This window comes from Geotrypetes seraphini, chromosome 13, assembly GCF_902459505.1.
Source record: "Geotrypetes seraphini chromosome 13, aGeoSer1.1, whole genome shotgun sequence".
Lineage (NCBI taxonomy): Eukaryota > Metazoa > Chordata > Amphibia > Gymnophiona > Dermophiidae > Geotrypetes > Geotrypetes seraphini.
In genome coordinates this window covers 312,868-333,872 of record NC_047096.1, presented here as the reverse complement: position 1 = coordinate 333,872, position 21,005 = coordinate 312,868, and the positions used below count along the sequence as shown (strand labels likewise).

Below are 21,005 nucleotides of genomic sequence, written 5' to 3'. Positions count from 1 at the left end.
TTGTACCAATCCTCAGCAATTATATAACAGCACGTAACAGCTTTTCCAGCTTGTAACAACCCTGCTGTGTCTTCTGCCTTCTTCAGCCTTGCAATTCCTTTCAACCCAATCAAGCCCGTACAAATAAAAAAAATTAAAAAAAAGACCATCAAGCGCACCAATATGGCCTGGCCAAACCCTCACCAATGTGCTACACTGCTCATACTTTATCTCATCACCATCAGGATCTGCACAGCCGACCCAATATACTCCACTCACATCCCAGTCCACTACTCCTCATACCGCATGGTAAAATCCAAATTTCATACACCCACACTCCACTCTCCACATGACTTCCCAAACATAAGCCCACCCCCCCAATCCCCCACCACCCCACAGACCAACCAAACCTCGCTTAAAAAAACAAAGATCACCGAAAAAACTAGCTTACTCCCACTACACTCCAATCGACCCCACCAACTTCCAGAACCTTCAAGGTTTCTACCTAAACATAAGATCGATGAGAAATAAATCCATTCTTATTAAAGACTGGCTCACCGAAACCAATCCTGACTTTGTTCTACTCACCGAAATCTGGCTGCTATCAGACACGGATATCATTATCAAAGACTGTCTTCCCCCAAGCTTCAAGATTTTGTCCCTAGCCAGAACCTGGGGAAGAGGAGGCGGACTAGCAGTAATCTTCAAAGACCACCTAAATTGCACCACACTCAACACCAAATCCTCCCCCAATCTAGAAATGCTAGCCGCCTCCCTAACCTCAAAATCCTTAGCCTCCTCCCTAACAATCACGCTGTGTTACATCCCTCCAAAAAAATGGACCCTAGCCAAGGAGGACTTCGCCGAATTTCTACTTTCCAACTCTTTAGAAAGTCCATACAACCTTCTATGTGGAGACATCAACATTCACCTAGAGCAAACAGACCTTCCAGACATATCTGACTTTTGGTTACTAATCTCGCAACTAGGCTACTTCAAGCCCCCGCCCATCAGAACCCACCAAAGAGGCCATCAGTTAGACCTAGTGACATTCTCCGCCAAAGAACCATCCACCCCTAAATTTTACTGGAAACTTGACATCTGGACAGACTCCCTATGGTCCGACCACAAACTATGCCACTTCTCCATCCAATGCCAACAAAAAGCCACTAAAAACAGAATATCAAAAAACACCAAAACTCACACCACTAGAGGTAAAATTGACCCAGCTTAATTCTGGCCCCTCTACGAATCTCTCTCAAAACAAAACGAAGAAACGGACCAAATCATGACCTCTTGGATCAAAGACAGCACAAATATCTTAGACGAAATTGCCCCCTTAAAAACACGCAGAATTAGATCTCCAATCCAGGACGGATGGTTTGATTCGGAGTTACTACAGGCAAAATGAGACCTAAGAAGATCAGAAAGACAATGGATTAAATCTGGTGCCCAAGAACACAGAGCTACATGGAGACTTAAACTAAAAAACTACAAAAACCTCACCAAGGACAAACAAAAATATTTCTATGCCCACAAAATTGGAAATGTTACAAACAGCAGCTACCTTTTCAAACTGGTCAGCGACCTCTACAACCTTGAAACTCTCACCGACACCTGCGTTAATGAATCCACTTTAACATAGAAACATAGAAACATAGAAACATAGAAAAAAGCGGCAGAAAAGGGCTATAGCCCACCAAGTCTGCCCATTCCGTGTATCCCCCCCCTGAGTTTACTCACTTAAAGATCCCACGTGAGTATCCCATTTTCTCTTAAAATCCGTCACGCTGCTGGCCTTTATCACCTGGAGTGGGAGTCTGTTCCAATGATCCACAACTCTCTCGGTGAAGAAATACTTCCTGAAGTCGCCACGAAACTTCCCTCCCCTGATTTTCAGCGGATGCCCTCTGGTGGTCGAGGGTCCCATGAGCCGGAAGATATCATCTTCTGACTCGATGCGTCCCGTGATATACTTATACGTTTCAATCATATCTCCCCGTTCTCTTCTTTCCTCAAGTGAGTACAGTCGCAATTTCTTTAGTCTTTCCTCATACGTGAGATCCTTGAGCCCCAGGACCATCCTGGTGGCTGTTCGCTGTACCGACTCGATTCTTAGCACGTCCTTTCGGTAGTGAGGTCTCCAAAACTGAACGCAGTACTCTAAGTGAGGCCTCACCATGGCTCTGTACAACGGCATCACAACTTCAGGTCTCCTGCTGACGAAACCTCTGCGTATACACCCCATCATTTGTCTTGCCCTGGAGGAAGCCTTCTCCACTTGATTGGCAACCTTCATGTCCTCGCTAATGATCACTCCTAGGTCGCGTTCCGCTGTGGTCCTAACCAAGGTCTCACCATTTAGTACATAAGTTCTACGTGGGTTACTCTTTCCCAGGTGCATTACCTTGCATTTTTTAGCATTGAAGCCAAGCTGCCAAGTAGTTGACCATTGTTCCAGCAGCAGTAGATCGTGTGTCATATTATCAGGTAATAAGCTTCTGCCTACTACGTTGCAAAGTTTGGCGTCGTCGGCGAACAGCGATACCTTTCCCCTAAGTCCTTGCGTCATATCTCTTATGAATAAGTTGAATAGAATCGGACCCAGGACCGAGCCCTGCGGCACTCCACTCATCACGTCCGATGCTTCAGATGGAGTACCATTCACCACTACCCTCTGATGTCTGCCGCTCAGCCAATCCCCAACCCATGTAGTTAGAGTGTCTCCTAATCCTATCGATTTTAGCTTGTTCAGTAATCTTCGATGAGGAACACTATCAAATGCTTTACTGAAGTCTAAATACACTACGTCCAGTGACTCTCCTGCATCCAGTTGTCTAGTAACCCAGTCAAAAAAGCTAATCAGATTAGATTGGCAGGATCTACCTTGGGTGAACCCGTGTTGGTGTGGATCACGCAGTTTTTCTTCGTCTAGGATTGTGTCAATATTCTGTTTGATCAGTGTTTCCATGAGTTTACACACTATAGACGTGAGACTCACTGGTCTGTAGTTTGCTGTTTCTGTCCTGCAGCCCTTTTTGTGGAGTGGGATTACGTTGGCGGTTTTCCAGTCCAAGGGGACCCTTCCTGTGCTTAGGGAAAGATTGAAAAGAACAGATAATGGTTCTGCCAGGACTTCCCTTAACTCCCTGAGCATTCTGGGATGCAGGTTATCTGGTCCCATGGCTTTGTTTACTTTGAGTCTTGATAGTTCGTCGTAGACGCTACTGGGTGTAAATTCATAATCTTGAAACGGGTCTTTCTGGTTATCTCCCGTCTGTAACTGTGGACCAACTCCCGGCGCTTCTCGGGTGAATACTGAACAGAAGTATTGGTTTAGCAGTTCTGCCTTCTCAGAATCTGATTCCGCAAAATTACCGTCAGATTTCTTCAGGCGTACTATCCCATCTTTGTTTCTTTTCCTGTCACTAATATAGCTGAAGAAAGATTTATCCCCTTTCTTAATTTTCCGTGCTAGCTCTTCCTCCATTCGGAGTTTGGCCTCTCTGACTGCTGTTTTGACAGCTTTAGATCTGTCTAGGTAGTCCTCCTTCGCCCCCTCCCTGCTTAGATGTTTGTAGGTGATAAATGCGTCTTTTTTCTGTTTAACTAGGTCTGAAATTTCTTTACTGAACCATTGGGGTCTTTTGTTTCTCCTGCGTTTACTTACTGTCTTTATGTATCGGTCTGTTGCTTCGTGTAGTATGGATTTCAGAGACCGCTAACACCCTTGCAGACTTCTTTAACACAAAGATACAAAAATTAAGATCATCGATATCTGCCCCAGCCAACCCCCACGGGAACTTCCCAATCCTTCTAAACTCAGACAGGCCCAAACTAGACCCAGGATCCAGAACAGACCTAAGCTGGAATCAATTCACAAATATCGACTGGCCAACCTTCAACACATATTTTAACAAATATCAAATTCCTTCTGCAGACTGGATACCTGCCCCCCCCCAACATTATTAAAACTGCTCCAATCCATTTCAAAGCCAATATGCTAGCATGGGTAAACCTATTACTAACCACTGGCAGTTTCCCAGCAGAACAAGGCCACATTTCAATAACTCCTATCATAAAAAACAAGAAAGAACCATCAAGCACCCCATCCAACTACAGACCTATCGCAAGTATCCCACTATTCACCAAAATAGCAGAAGGGGTGGTAAACGCCGAACTTACCACATACCTAGAAAAATTCAATATCCTAAATGACAACCAATCAGGCTTTCGCTCCAGTCACAGCACCGAAACCATCATAGCCTCCCTCCTAGACCACATACACACACTCTTCAGCCTGGGATCCAGTGCCCTGATTATACAACTGGACCTGAGCAGTGCTTTCGATCTAGTCGACCACGACATTCTCCTAGACTTCCTTGCTTACATTGGCATCTCCGGCCAGGTCCTTAACTGGTTCAACGGGTTCCTACGAAACAGATCTTACAGGGTATGTAAAAACGATTCTCTCTCCTACTCCTGGGAAAACTCCTGCGATGTGCCACAGGGCTCCCCCCTGTCCCCCACCCTGTTCAATATCTACCTTACCTCCCTAGGAAACCTCCTGCAAAGCCTCAAACTAAAATTCTTTATCTACGCAGACGACATTACCATAGTCATCCCTCTAACCAGTTTCACTCAAGAACTCCTTAACTCCCTCACAAGCATACTTAGTCAGATAGAACTCTGGATGCTATCCTACAGACTAAAACTAAACCCAGACAAAACAAAATTCTTCCTAGCAACCCCCAAAGACAAAATTAAAGACATCACAATTCAAGTAAGAGGATCCACATTCCCCCTCAAACAAACCTTAAAAGTACTGGGTGTAACACTGGACAAACATCTATCTCTCGAGAAACACACTGATATCACAGTCAGGAAAAGTATCTCGGTACTATGGAAACTCCGCACCATAAAAAAAATACTTTGACGACTCTTCGTTCCGCCTCTTAGTACAATCCTCCATCCTCAGCATACTGGACTACTACAACATCATCTACTTGAGCTCCATAAAGAAAACCATCAGGAGACTAAGGATGATCCAGAACACCGCTGTCCGCCTCATATTTGACCTGAAATAATGGGACCATATCACCCCTTTCTACCACAAACTCCATTGGCTCCCACTAGAATCCAGGATCATATTCAAATTTGCCTGTTTTTGCTACAAAACAATATTTGGTTTATCCCCAAGCTACATCACCCATCACTTCACCCTTAACCACAACTATAAGAACTCCCGTAAAATTCAACTCTTCGCCTTCCCCTCCCTAAAACTATGCCACTCAAAAAAAATTCCTTGACAAAACCTACGCCTTCCAAGCCAAGTGATCCGGGACGGCTATGCTCTGGAGTTCGCCTGGTCCTTGCCAGACCGTTTTCTCGCTTCTCCCTCGCAGGTGGGGTAAAAGCAGGAGGCCTTTCACCAGACCCTTCAGTGATTGTTGGATCTCCGTGCGGTGGTTCCAGATCCCGCGTGAGAGTGGGGCACAGGCTGGTACTCAATTTACTTTGTGGTGCCAAAGAAAGAAGGGACCTTTTGCCCCTTCCTGGATTTGAAGGGGGTCAACAGGTCTCTTCACATGCCTTTCTTCCACATGGAAACTCTGCGGTCTGTGATTCTGGCAGTTCAGCCGGGGGAGTTTTGATCTCTCTAGATCTGACCGAAACCTACTTACACATTCCTATTCGGGCTTCTCATCATCGCTTCCTGCGCTTTGCAATCTTGGGGCAACACTATCAGTTTTGTGCACTTCCCTTTGGCCTGGCCACAGCTCTGCGAATGTTCACCAAGGTGATGGTGGTTGTCGCAGCGGTGTTACGAAAAGAGGGCATTCTTGTTCATCCCTGCCTGGAAGACTGGTTGATTTGAGCCAATTTATTCCAGGAGAGCACTCGAGTCACAGTTCAGGTGGTGGAGTTTCTGCAGTCGCTGGGCTGGATAGTCAACCTTGCCAAGAGCTGGTTGTCCCCATCTCAGCACCTGGAATATCAAGGGGGTCCTATTCGACACCTCCTTGGGGAAGGTCTTTCTTCTGGAGGCCTGGGTAAAGCAAATTGCAATTTCAGAAATACTCTGGCCGGGAAGGAGAGAGCCTTGCTGCCGCCGATCTGCACACAGAGACCCGTTCAGGCTTTCCCTCTGCCACCGGAGTCCTTGCTTCTGATGTAACTTCCGGTTTTGCAAAACCGGAAGTTACATCAGAAGCAAGGACTCCAGTGGCAAAGGGAAAGCCCGAACGGGTCTCTAGCAAGGGGGGCCGACAAATCAGTAAGTTCGATTTTTTTCAAAAACAAATCAGTTCGAATCGATTTACCCAAAGTGAATCGGTGAACCAATTTGAATCGTGAATAGAGCAGCACTAGTCAAAACCATATCATGAACCAGGTCAGACTTATTTTTCAATAACCTACAATTCAATAGAACTATAAATTGGAACAAAGTTCTCTATACAGATTAGTTAGGACAAACACATTTTATTATAAATAGGGCAAGTGTATGATAATCACATTGAATTGTATATATGGCAAAATGTAAAAACCGTTTGACTGTATCTTATGTATGTTATCCTATAACCCATTCTGAGCTCTTTGGGGAGAACAGGATAACAAACGAATTTGAGACACATCAATTCTCATTCTAGGTTCCCCATAACACAATGTCGACAATGTCTGCACGTGACTACACAGGAGCATATTGTTCACATTCAGTGATGATGCCCCGAAATTACTAGAATCTCCTTCCCAGAATTAGCCATCCAGGGAACATGTCCTGCAAACACCACTAGCCCAAAAACAAAAGATTCAAACCCCCCCCACAAAAAAAAACACCTCAAACTAACTCCAAAACATCCCACCTTCCTAAACAAGAAGCTCACCCCAAAAAGTGCAACCTGCTGCTTGGGTGCGCACTGCCACAGCAAGTATTATTTTTTTTTAGTCTGTTCTTTCAGTGTGCTTACATCACATGCAGTCACGTGACTGCTCAGACGAGGAAGCTTCTGAAAAAAAAGGTAAAATAGCAACACTGCAAAACACAAACACAGATTATATTAGTAAATTACAGTGGTGCCTCGCACAGCGAACGCTGCGCACAACGAACTTTATGTCTTGATCCGTACAACGAACTTCGTTTCACACAACGAAGTCGCCCAAGCTGCATCCATGGACTAAAGTCAGCGGGCCGTTGTTCGACTAATCAAGGCCCAAAGACAACGCACATTTGCTACATGAACAGAAATTGGCGTACCTATTTGTACAATAAGTTTTTGATAGAACATTGATATATCCATCCGTCTACTTCTCAGACTCTGCCCAGAAATAACAATCTACCCAGAAGTACCTTGCATAGGTCTTGCCTCTGCCTCGTCATTCTCTTGCCGCCGCCAGAGGAACCCGAGCGCTTTAGAAAATAGAACGAGCATGGTTGCTTTACAGCCGGCAGAAAAATCGACTCTAAGAGCACGCGCCAGCAACACACTCCGCACTACCAACTGCGCGCCGAGCAACAGAAACGTCAGGAGAAACTCCACCCACTCTGCGTGACCACGTATGACTCAAGACCCTCCCCCCCACCTTATCTTGGAAAATATCTCTCAACTCTTAGCGACGTTTCCTTTGAGCTGCGCACCATTTTTGAAGCTTTCCCATATCTTCACCTCCCACTGCCAGCCAAGACCTTATAGGTACGGGGGGGGGGGGGTCAGCAGGGAGTCACAGGTCGGCGGGCGGGTGGGATCCCTCCTGCCTGTATCATAGTCAGCGGGGGGGGGGGCTTTGGCAGAGGTGGGAGAAAGCAGTAAATGAGTGGAAGTTGGCAGGCCTGGGGATGGAAGGGCAGTCGAAATACGGTATGTTGGAGCAGGGGATGAGAGGGAGGGAGAGAAGGGGAAATATTGGACAAGGGCAGAAGGGATGCTAAATCATAGGGTGACAGGCAGAGAGAACAACAGGAAAAAGAGTGGAAGCAATCTTGAACCCTGAGGGTGAGGGAAGAGAGAGGTGGTGAGATGATTGATCATGGGGAGAGGGACAAAAGGGAATAGAGATGGGATAGGAAGATAGTGGAAGTAAAAGGACAGGGAGATGTATGTTTTTAGATGTATCTAAATAAAAATAATAACAAAAAATTTATCTTTTTTTATGTCATCTTAGCATATTTTATGCTACAGAACGAATTATTTTTTTTAACATGTATTATTATGGGAAAACGCGTTTCACATAACGAACTTTTCGCATAACAAACTTGCTCCTGGAACCAATTAAGTTCGTTGTGTGAGGCACCACTGTATTTTCAATTTTTAAGTACCTGAATGGAAAAACCTTAATAATCAATATAGTCTGGAATTCTTATGCTTTCAGGTGGATTTCTTGGGACACCAGGCCACTCAGTGGTATAAATAGATATTTGGATTTATGAATAAAAAACCAAAGACAGGTCTTAAAGACATTTGGAGCATTGAGATTAAGCATCAAATTTCTGCATCTCAATGGCCACGAATTTGGTCTTGGAGAATGAGATGTACAGTGTCTGCATCTATGAGACAAACTTGGTTCTTTTTGTTACATAGAGCATTCTGGACCCCAGTTAGATTACAAAAGTTGAATAGCTCTATGTCTAATAGATGCTGGCACTGTAATCTGGAAGCAGGGACTCTGGATCACTTAATATTCTATTGTCCCTGCATCATGGTTTTTTGGAAATCAATTTGGTCTCAAATTAATTGTTTATTAGAGAATCATGTAGCTCTATCATATGATACAATTCTATTTGGGATGTCAATGAGAATAAAAAGTCAAATTTCATCAAGCAGTAACAAACTTTTATTGATAATGACAGGAGTTGCTATTCAACATATCACCAAGAATTGGAAAAATTATACTAGACTTAATTACACTTTCTGGTGGAATTCATTGTGCCTTATATACAAAATGGAAAGAACAATTGCCATACAAAAAGGGAATTATAATAATTTTAAAAAGATTTGGGGGCCATTGATAATTTATTGTAATGATTAGACACCTTTTTACACTGAAAGTACATTTATAATTAGGGGAAGGGGGTGGTATATGGTTATATTAAAGGTTTAATCAATAATTATGAATGTAATGTTTATATGATATTTTTGATTACAATATCTGTGGGAGGGGTGGATGGTGGAGGGAGTAAATTTATGTTTTTAAAATGATAATAGAAAGAAATTCAAGTGATGTGTATAAGTTCAATTGATGTAATATTGTGTACTTGATGTAAGATGAAAAAATGAATAAAGAATTGGAAAAACTAAAAAAAAATAAGTACCTAAGAGTAAGCCGTTATAACGGACTCACTTATAACGGAACCTCCCCCTCAATCCAATACTTCCATCCTTCTTACTTATCCCTCCCCTCTCGGCACCCTCCCGTAATTGATACTGGTTGCATTTTTCTTGTCATTCACTACTCTGTATCCTCGCTATATATCAGGGGTCTCAAAGTCCCTCCTTGAGGGCCGCGATCCTGTCGGGTTTTCAGGATTTTCCCAATGAATATGCATGAGATCTATGTGCATGCACTGCTTTCAATGCATATTCATTGGGGAAATCCTGAAAACCCGACTGGATTCTGGTCCTCAAGGAGGGACTTTGAGATCCCTGCTATATATGTAATTAACTTTGCATAGTAAACCGCTTCAACCGCATTATACAGTCTCTCGCACTGTATTTTCACTGTATAAATATCTCTGCTGTATATGTACAGTCTCCTACATTGTAAATCTGCATTGTTTTCCGCTGTATAAATACCTATGCTGAATATGTACAGTCCCCTGCATTGTAAACTGCTCTCAACTTCATAGTACATTCCCTTACATTGTATCTTCGCTGTATATGTACAGTCTCTTACATTGTAAACCGCTCTGAACTGTTTGTGGTATTGCAGTATACAAAAATAAAGTTGTTGTTATTATTATAGCGGACGAGGTCCACTGGTCCCGGCTGTGCACCATTATAAACATACAGAAAATCATTGCATATAGCGGACTCGCATATAAAAGACTTTTGGATATAACGGACAACCAATTTGGTTCCCAGAGCCGCTTTTAGCTGTAGTTTTCTTTGGCTATAACGGACATGCAGGTCCCACCTACAAGGCGCATGGCTTGCCAGTGATATATTATCAAAATGCAGCCCAGAAGAAAATGACAGAGTATTTTTGTTTCCAGTACAGTATGACATAATGCTTTAGAACATCTTTTAGTGATCTGGTTTTGCAATCATTTCGTGCCATACCAATGTTTTGCTGAGTTTTGTTCTTGATGTTGCTGATATGGTTGTACAGTGACTGTTGTTCACTGATTGAACGTTGTTTTAAGTTGACCTAAATAAAGTTTTTTAAAAATGCAACTTTGGATATAACGGGCTGTTTTTCCAGGTCCCTTGAAGTCCGTTATAACGAGATTATATTGTATAAGATTTCTCCTGATCAATATTTTGCCACCAATAATAATAATAATTTTATTCTTACATACTGCCAAAGCCAAGACCTCATCAGTGGTTTTTTTCCAGATTGCTTTATTGAAGATTCTCCTAGCAGCAGCTCCCACTTCCAAAGCCAAAACCGATTCGATTAACATCCTGGCTGATGTACTGCCTGAGGAAATGCCGTGAGTAGCACACACTGCTTCTAGTCTAGGAGATACATTTTGCTTTGTGAGTGGACCTTTGAAAGGAGACTTGCTGTCAGTACTGAAATTTTCTTTGTACCACTGGCCTCCGAATGTGTTGCTGGTTGAAAACTGGTTTAGTGGGTGTTACTGGCATCTAAAACAGCGCCGGAATCATGCCTTCGTAGGCGCTTTACGGTGTCTAATGCCACTGTGGGCATGGCTAACACTGGAAGTGGCGTTAGGCAGCCTAAGGTGCCTTCGAGGTGTGATTCACATCAAAGGTACCAGAAATGTAAGCCTGGAAATCCCTGACACCTACCTTTGATGAAGGTGTGATTCTCTACCCGGCACCGTTGCATGATTGACACTAACATTCGTGTTTCTTTCTGCCTCTTTGTCCTGGTGTATTGAGTCATTCAGGTCCCCCGAGAAGGTGTTAACTGCAAGGCAAGACACTTCAGGTCATATCACCTCCTCGGTGAACTAAGTGACTGTTCATAGAGGGATCTTGAAATTTTTGTTACCTTTTCAGCACCACAGTACTGCAAAGCATGAAACTAGGAGTGGATGTGAATCGACACAAAGAGATTATTGTCAAAGCTATCTCAGCAGTGCTGTTGCTACTTCTTAAACACTTCAAATTGAATCATGTCTATCAGGTATGTGGTGAGCTTCCTGGAGCTTTCTGTCTCGTCCTTGGCTTCCTCCCTGAGGTGTGTAAGATCAGAGTCAGAAGGAGGCAAAAATACACACACCTAAATATCTTTTACACTTGTAATGGTTGATCACATTTGTTCTAGACTGCAGGGACAGCTTCTCTTTTGCCTTGTCCTTTGATACACAACACTAAATTTTATATCTTACTCTGATTATGCTCCTAGCACTTTCTTCTCCTGTGCAATATCTGCCCTGCCTTATTTACTCATTTTTCCTTGCCAATACATAATTAGTAGATGACTTGTTTTTTTACAGTATGTGTCTGATCTTTACCTTTTTCTTGTAAATTACCTGCTAGGCTTATATTTTAACACGTATGCCAGCCTAATAGCTTTTATTTACAACTTACAGGCTGGGCTCCTACACAGGCCTACAATCTTGCATTTCTTAGGATACCTATGAGATGCTCTTCTCTTTTTGAGGATACCTTTTATAATAATGCATTTTACTCTTTCTCCTTCCTCAGGATTCCTTTCTGGTGCTATCTAGTCATCCCTTGTTCTTTCTACCCTCTTTTGGGTTACCTTCATGGGGTTCCCGACTACTTCCCAGCACTGTTTTACCCAGCCCTTATATTTCTTTTTAGTTTGAGTACATGGCCCAACATCTGGTGTTTGCAAACTGCATTCCATTAATTCTGAAATTCTTCAATCAAAACATCATGTCATACATTACTGCAAAGAACAGGTAATTTGTTTTACTTCTGTCTTTTTGTTAGCTATTTAACTTGTATAAAAGAAAAGCAGTGAACTTATCTGCCTTGAATCACATAATATGTAAGACAAAGAGCATGTAATCTTGATAGGAACTTTGCACAGGATGGAAGATTGAAAGGAACTGACAGCTTTCAGTTAACCGGAGTGATGTGGAAACTGACTGAACCTCATTGTTGCACTGTGGCAGAGATAATACTATAGTTCTTCATTTACTTTCTTTATACCATTTTAGAATTTGTTTGCAGTTTGTCTCCTTTTCTCCAGGTTGAGTTGATAGCAAATTATTATTCTGGACATCCCCATAATAATTTGTGCATGCTCATTCTATTGTTGACAAATTTAAAGCAAACAGGAGCAGAGTTAATTATTGCTATGAGATTTTTGGAGACATACTTGAAAAATGGACCAGCCACAGGCTATTTAAACATAAAAACCAGAGATCTTACTCTGCATTTAGAGAGTCTCTAAGCCATGACTCTTGGAAAATGAAAAGAAATGTTTGGAATGCACAAGTCCAAAACAAAACAAAAAAATCACCAAGTAAACTTCCAAGTGAAGCAAAAAGGTGCAAACACAAAAACAAAGACTGTGGAGATTGATGATCTTGATTCCAAGCTTTATTCCAAGTTCTTCATAAGACTGATCTGTTTCATTGGTAGCTGCGCCAGACACAGCACCGTTCACGCTTACACAGGAACTCGTTTGCTTCACAGCATTATAGGTTTTGTGGTTTTCATCATTCTGGACCCCAGAGGAAGGTCTTTCCTACTAAAACACAGACCGTGTCAGGTCTCCACCACAATATCTTTCTGTGTGTCATTTGAGATGACTGCACCTTATATAGAGATTCAGTCTTATGAAGAACTTTGAATAAAGCTTGGAATCAAGACCATCGTCTCCACAGTTTTTGCACCTGGAATGCATACGTCCACATACACCCTGTTTCTTATATATTTTCTCTTAACTATTTATTGTGTGCAGGTTCTGAGTTTAGGTTAGTAAGATGGATATTTGGTCTGACCCAATGTGGTAGCCCTTATGACAGTGCCATGGTCACTTAGAATTAGTGCAGAGCTTGCCACACGCTGACAGCTGTGACCAGCATATGCCTAATTTGGTAGAGGCACATCTGCTAGCTATAGCTGCCACCTATCTAAGCTAGTGACATGACATAGGGCTAGATTCACTAACCTGGCCGATCCGCGGCAGGCTGACTGATCCACAACGGGTCAGGATGCAAATGGGGCGATCGGAGGAATGCCCTCCACCGGCATGCACAAACCATCTTCTTTGCCTGTAGATCAGGGGTGTCAAACTAAATCACATAAGGGGCCGAAATCTAAAACATAGGCTAAGTCGCGGGCTGAATTTTTAATTAAGATATTTAGGGGTCCTTTTATTAAGGTACGCTAACTGATTTAGCATGCGCTAAATGCGCACCATAATAAAAGCACCCCTTAGTCTTAGTAGAAGTATAGGGTTACAACCTCTCCAACCCCACACCAGCTCTGTGATGGGTCAGAATTAAAAACTTGGACAAGGTAAGCAACTTCAAATGCTGCAAGCCATTGGGGTATTAGGAGGGAGTTAAAACATTTTATTTAGAAAATTTTACAATAAGTGTAGGATTTTCAACAACTTAGCAGACATGCTGTTTCTTGATACAATTTATCACAAAAACAGCAATAACATATGCGTTGATGGAAACAAGTTTCACTATTATTTCTGACCCAGCCAATCTTTGAATGGGAGGGAAGGGAGAAGAGGACATGAATGGATGTCGGGCCCTGTTCCAAGTTCTCCAGTAGCTGATGCTGTCCTGGGCAAAATATTGGTAGAACCATAGTCCCTATAGCCCACCTCATTCCGCTACCTATGCCTAGCCTCACCCTCATTTCCAGGCCTCAGGCAACTCTATGTCCCCAGCCCTACCCGCTCTACTTGATGAGATTTTTCTTCCCTCACACTCACCACCTCCGCGAGCCTAACAATCGAAGCTCATCTTTCCCACCCTGTGCGTGCCCAGCTGCACGACCAACCAATGGGCGCCGAGCCCGTGACGGCATGGCTAATGGGAGGACGGGAGCGCGCCTCGTGCCGGTGGGTTCTAGGGGAGACAAACTGGAGGTTAGTAGGACACCAGACCTCAGTGCTGGTCAGGTACATACATACTCTCTCTCTCCCAAGTCCCGGAGACCTACTGGTCCTGCCCTCCATGTACTCAACAAAGGCAGTCACCAGCCCGCACGGGCAATGCACGTTGACACAGGTCTCCAGGGACTGCAGCTCCCGTACCAGCCCGTAGTCCACAGCAAGGAGGGCAAGCACGGCGTGACCATACATGGTGCTGTAGCCCTCGTTGTGCAGGCAACTACATAAGAACATAAGAAGCGCCATCCCCGGAACAGACCATAGGTCCATCAGGTCTGGCATAGTTTTGGTCCCCATATTGCTCTAAGCTTCTCGTAAAGAGGAAGGCGCCAGGAGCAGAGCATCGCACAGCGTGGAGTCGCGCCTCAAGTCTCGTGGCCGCCACACTTCACGACTCCACGCTGTGCTCCTGCCATGCCTGCCTCTGCTTTCTCCCATTGGCGGGCCAGCTTAATTGCGAATTTTCAATTATCTCACGGGCCAAATTTGATTACACCGCGGGCCAGAGTTTGACACGTCTGCTGTAGATGGTCTGCACATGCTCACCGCGAAGGAAGAGCTGCAATTTTTACTTTACTTATTTTACTTTACTTCACGAGCCTGTGGTTTTAACCTGTGGGTTAAAACTATGGGCTTGCACTGCTTGGGGAAGGGCAGGAGAGTCGGGGTGGTGAGTCGGGGAGTCTTGCCATTCACCAGGCGCACAGGGAGACGTGGAAGTACAGAGACAGGGGGAGAAGGAGAAAGACACTGCACGGGGAGGCAGAGAGAGCACCAGAGGTTCGGGGTGGCAGAGAGAGAGAGAGAGTCAGGGAATCAGAGAGCAGGTCGCAGCAGAGAGCAGGAGAGCCAGGAATTCAGAGAACAGGTCGCACCTTTCAGGGCAGAGATGCAGGATGCTTTTTTGATGGTTTGATGGGCTGCAGGGCTGGGATTTCAGGGTGAGGACAGTCAGAAAGGACGTGAGCGACTGGTCCCCAGCAGTTGCTTCTTCTGTTGATTGGCCAGCCCAGTTGGTGTCCCAGATTTGTTTTGTGAATCGCTGCCTGTCTACTTTGCATGGCGTTTCACCTCATTTGCATGCACGGATCGAAATCGTGCCAGAGGAATATTGGGTCACAAACCGATCGATACACGATCGGTTTGCTTACTGAATCTAGACAATATTACTTCAAGATGTGGATATCTGCTGCTTTTCACAGATGAAATGGGAAACATGCAGCTTCATAGACAGTGCTAGATGTGAATAAAATATAGTATACTGATTTCAAAGAGAATATATCCATGAAACTTTGGGAACTCTTGACTTAATTCATTATTTGATTATTTAATACTGCTTTTTATATGGTTGAAAATTCTCTCTACAAACAGACATTCTAGTGCCAACTCACTTTCTGTATGAGCAGAAAATTATTAGGTTGACAGTAAGTTGAGAGATAGTATTGGCATAACTTTGTGGAGAACAATTTCATATTTTCTCTTGCTTTTTTTAAGTATTTCTGTCTTGGATTATCCTTACTGTGTGGTGCATGAACTGCCGGAGCTGACAGCTGAAAGCCTGGTAAGGAATCACTGTTTTCTCTCCACTTAGGGATATGCATGCCTATGGGACTGGAAGTATATAAGAAAGTCTTGGAAAGGGAGAGATTGAGAGCCTTAACTAAGGAAAGCTGTGTATTATGGGCCCAGAAGAGGATACTAGGAATGCAGATAGATCATGCTCAAGACTGGCTATAGAGATTCTGAAGCTGGGATACCAGGCAACCTTGCAGAAGGAGCATGGAATGAGAGTTCAGACTAGAGAGCTTCATGGGAATGGAGATTGCAGGATTCCAGTAGGGATGGAAGAAGTTGCCACGGATTTTCCACAGGAGTCTAGTCAAAATCTCTGGTAACTCCAGAATGAGGCTTGGAACATGTGGAGAGAGGCAGTTGAAGTGCCAGAATGAGGATAAGAATGCTCAAAGAAGCAGTTCGAATATTCAATGATTGGTTGAATAGTGAATAGCATCCAAAAAACATGGGAAGGCTGTTGAGGTTGGGAAGAATCAGAGAGCTGCGAGCAAGTAAATATCGTTGACTCCTGTGGGTACAGGTGGGGTTGGGGATGATGCCAATGTTTAAAAAGGAAATAGTTTAAAAGCTGCACTAAGATGGGGGGGAAGCCGACATTCACTCAGGAGTTGATGGTTCGATGTGGAATATCCTTGAAGGATACTGTTGAAACAGGATATTTAGAGAATCCCAATAGAGAGATTTCAATAATGGTGAAAGAAAGCAGGAATGTTTAGGAGGAAAGCAGAGTAAAGGACAGAAATTATCCTTGTCAATTTCTAGGCAGCTTGTAAATGCAAAGAAACACAATAATATTATTATTATTATTATTCTTATATACCGCCATACCCAGTGAGTTCTAGGCGGTTTACATCAATTAGCAAATGATCTGCATTGAGTAGCAGATTTACAACAAAATTAGAGGTAGGTTTACAAAATTAGAAGCAGATTTACAGCATTGAATAGCAGATTTACAACAAATTAGAAGTAGGTTTACAAAATTAGAAGCAGATTTACAGCATAATTAGAAGAATTTTTGACAGAAAATTGCAGGCCGAATTACGATAAATTACAGTGATTTGCCGCAGTCAGCCGTGAAGTTACAGCAATTCTTAACTGTCTGCACAGAGGGCAGGTTTACATCAATATTACAGAAATTGCAGGTTTGACCGAGCTAGGTAGGGGAGGTAGAGAGTGGGGGAGGGAGGGACTGGTGAAGGAGGAAGGGGGCAGCGGTGGGGTAAGTGTTCTGTGAGGTGAATGGGTTATTAAGGGTCGTGTTTGCTGAAAAGGTACGTTTTTAGTAGTTTTCTGAATGATAGGTAAGTGGGGGCCTCGAGTATCATCTGTGCTAGCCATGGGTTCGACTTGGCTGCTTGGAAGGCAAAAGTTCTATCCAGCAGGTGGAGACTGAGAGAAAACTTTTGACTGTAGTATAAGTGGGCTGTGCAGTCCCAAGTACGATCAGTCTGCTCTCAGTCTCCAGCAGGTGGAGATGGTAAGCCTGTGCAGTCTTTCCCTGGTTTAGTGTAGGGCTGTTGGATTTTGTTTAAATTGGCCTTCTTGTCCCTGTTTGTGGTGCCAGATTGAGCTTGGGGGACCCTTTCGGAGGTCTGTCCAACCTCAGGTATGCCACACTCGACTGCTTGAGTCCTTCCCCCCTATTTCCCCCACCTCCATAAATTTTTATCTTTAGAGGTGCCTCAGCTGTAAGCCTTGCCACTGCTACCTCAGGGCATATAGCTTTGAGAGCTAGTGGGGTCTGTTCAATTGTAAACTAAAGTTGTATAAAAAATTTTAAAAATCCCAAGGCTGTGCCGATCTAAAGGGAAGCCTTCAATTGAGTTCAATTGAAGTTAATTGCTAACCGGCACTTTTTCTGTTTCCCTGTTGCGGTTTTCACAGTGAGCACTTTTAAAGGGAATAAGTGTTCATTGTGCTTCAGAAGCGCGGTTGATGCGGCCAGCGTGTGCATGAAATGCACCGGCTGTCGCAAAGGGGAATCCTCGCCAGCTTCCCCTTCGTGCTTACACCGCAATTAGGCAGCAGGCAGTGGGGAAGCCCGGGCTTCCCCTACCGCCCACACAGGGATTTCCCCAGCTGCTGATGGTCAGGGAAATAAGGTTTCCCTTATTGCCGATAGTGCTGGGCACTCCCTTTTGCTGCTGCTGGCTTGCCTGCTTTAGTGGCTGGGTCTGTTCATGCCTCTTTGCCGCTGCGGGCCTCGGGGGAGTCTCTTTCGATGTTTTTTTTTGCTGGTTTTGGCAGGTAGCTCTGCCATTTTGTCTGCAGCTTCAGGTGACCTTCCCCCGCCTTGTCAGTGAGTCCTGCTTTGCCGCCAGCCTTGTCAGTGAGTCCTGCTTTGCCGCCAGGGGGTTTTCCCCAGAATTTGTTTTAGCCTTGTACAAAGCTTATGTGCAGACGGCCGGAAGTCCTGTGTCTTCCCTGGGAGTCTTGGGTTTTTCAGAGGGGGGGCTTTTGCCTTCCGTGTCTACCCCCGTTCGGTTGCCTTCAAAGGCAGCCCTGGACCCGTGTCCCCTCCCCCCCCCCCAATCTTCATCTAAGTGGCCGCAGGTCTCGGACGAGGATTTTTTTTCTTTGGGGAGGCGTTTTCTCCTGATGAGGACTTGGACCCTTTGTTGGACCCCCAAGATCCTCTCAGAGGAATGGATGCTTTTGGTGTGTATTTTTCGGAGCGGCTGGAGGATGTGTCTTGTCAGTGGTGCACATTTTCCAGTAGGGAGAGCTCCAGGAATTTATTCTTCAGGTTTAGTCGGTTTCATGTTTTGAGGAAAATACAAAGGAGCCTCCTGCGTGTGGTGGACCCCCTGCTTCGGAGGATCTATTCAACCTCCTGTTTTCCTATGCATCAGGATTTTTGGGACATAATGCTTGCAAAATGGAGGGCGCCGGACACACCTTTTCATTTTGCGTGGTCCATGTCTCGGCTGTATCCCATCCCTGATGGGGATAGGGACACCTTGAAGTCTCCTGTGGTTGATGTGGTGGTCTTGGCCATAGTGCTTCGGCATACAGTGCCAGTGGAGGGTGGCTTGTCCTTGTGGGACTCTGAGGATTGTTGGCTGGAGTTCCTCCTTAAGCAGAATTTTGACATGGCTGCCCTGGTGGTCCAGGCAGCAATGTGTAGCCGTCTAGTGGCCTGGGCTTGTTTTCAGTACTCCAAGCGTGTCCAGGACTAGGAGTCAGTGACTGGTCCTTGGTGGATCGGGAGGTGGCTAAGATTGAGCTGGGCACTTCTTATCTCTCGGATGCCATGTTTGATCTGCTGCAGGCTTTGGCCAAGTCCATTGCTCTAGGAGTGGCTGCTCGCCATACCCTGTGGCTCCGGGGTTGGTCGGCAGATGCAGTGTCTAAGGCTAAGCTAACTAAATTTCCCTTTTGGGGTTCTTTCTTGTTTGGCGAGGATTTGGACAAGTTGGTTCAGGCTTTGACTGACTCTAAGGAGCCCCATCTTCCTGAGGACCGTTCTCACCTGCTTTTTTTGGGTGGAGTTGCCAGGGGGTGTTTGTGTGATGATCGTCGATATCACCATGGTCAGGGGGTGGCTTCTTTTACTTCCAGTTTTCTTCCAGAGGCCATTTCTTTCAGCGCATGCAGCCCTTTCGGGGTGCCTGCCGGGGAGGCCCTTCCCCTGGTGCCGGTGGGTGCCAGGTTGCCGGAGTTTTACCAGGGGTGGGCCAAGATCAGTGTTCTAGAGTTTTCCCAGCCCTTGCCAGATCGTTTCCTCTCTTCTCTGTCAGGCAGCTTGGAAGAAGCGGGCTTTTCGTCAAAACACTGCAAAGGTTGCTCGACTTCAAAACAGTGGTTCCAGTGCCTCCTCTGGAGTTTCGCATCAGCAGGTATTCCATTTACTTCGTGGTGCCCAAGAAAGAGGGATCTCTTCAGCCCATTTTGGATGGATCTCAAAGTGACAGGCTGAGTCAAGAACTGGTTGAGTGGAAGGCGACAGAGGGTAATGATCAATGGAGATTGCTCTGAGGAAAGGGATGTTACCAGTGGTGTGCCTCAAGGTTCTGTTCTTGGGCCTATAATTTTTATAAACGATATTGCTGCAGGGCTGTCAGGTAAGATTTGCCTCTTTGCGGATGATACCAAAATCTGCAATAGAGTAGACACTTAGGATGGTGTGATTAATGTGAAGAAAGACCTGGCGAAATGGTCTGAAATTTGGCAGCTAAAATTCAATGCTAAGAAATGCAAGGTTATGCATTTAGGCTGCAAAAATCTGCGATTCCCCTTCCCCACAAGGGCCTCCTTAGGAACCAACAGGTCCAACAGGGGGGTTCTTAGTGGCAGGAGCCTGACCCTCTTGTGGCAGCTCAACTCCACAATGCCCCCTCCCCCCTCCACTCCACCATGTATAGGTCCTCCTGAGGTACCTGGTGGTCCAGTGGGGCTCACGAGACCATCAGTTCAGTAAAATGCTAAGAAGCCAACTAGGGAAGCGGAAGAGCTGTGAGAATTTCTGCCTGCTGTCCTTGGATAATACCTGTTAAAGGTAACTAACTGTGCTTTATCCCAAGAGTTGAGTTTTAACTTAAAAGATAGCATCCAATTCTCGATTGTCAATATCACTGAAGTAATCTGATTGATATTGTTTAATGGTACTGAATCAAATGACAAGACAATCATAATGTCATCTTCATAACTGGCGTATGCGCGGTACGGGCAGTCTTGAGACTTTCAAAATTTTTAAAGTGACAGTACACATTAGCACTGTTCATGCCGTGGATGATATCATCCACATGTGAGAATATCTGCTTGCTATCATCAGATAGCACAGTTACTTACCTGTAACAGGTGTTATCTCAGAGACCTGGTGAAAGAAGAACAATCAGTGGGACACTAGGAAACAAATTATATTGTCATGATAGAGTAGATCAAATTGGAAAGGGGGTTGGGTGATAAAGAGGAAATTGAATCAAGCAAAATAAAACATTCTGCATGACATAGGTAGCAGAGTAGAATCCATATGGATATAAATTCCATGTGTGAAGGAAAGGAATATGCAGGTATGGGCTATACTACCATGGCTGACAGATGAAGAAATGTTTACAGAGATTAGGAAAGAATGGGTGATTTCAATTACCTGTGTAAACAACAATAAACACTAAGTAGAATAGAATAATATCACAAGACACATACTCAGTCTGTTCTCTTCTGTTCAGGAAGAGGCAGCTAATTATATACAAGTAGTGGAGAAAAAGACCTCACAG

General features: G+C 44.5%; 1 protein-coding gene across 3 annotated transcripts in view; it reads left to right on the top strand.

The window, feature by feature from the left end:
* The window catches only part of STRIP1 (striatin interacting protein 1), a 130,139-nt gene that overhangs the window by 92,224 nt on the left and 16,910 nt on the right, over positions 1-21,005 (top strand). For all 3 annotated transcript variants that reach the window (XM_033919302.1, XM_033919303.1, XM_033919304.1), the window contains exons 15-18: positions 10,530-10,627; positions 11,163-11,289; positions 11,934-12,034; positions 15,709-15,775. In XM_033919302.1, the coding sequence (XP_033775193.1) occupies positions 10,530-10,627; positions 11,163-11,289; positions 11,934-12,034; positions 15,709-15,775 (393 nt within the window). The remainder of the gene's footprint in view (positions 1-10,529; positions 10,628-11,162; positions 11,290-11,933; positions 12,035-15,708; positions 15,776-21,005) is intronic.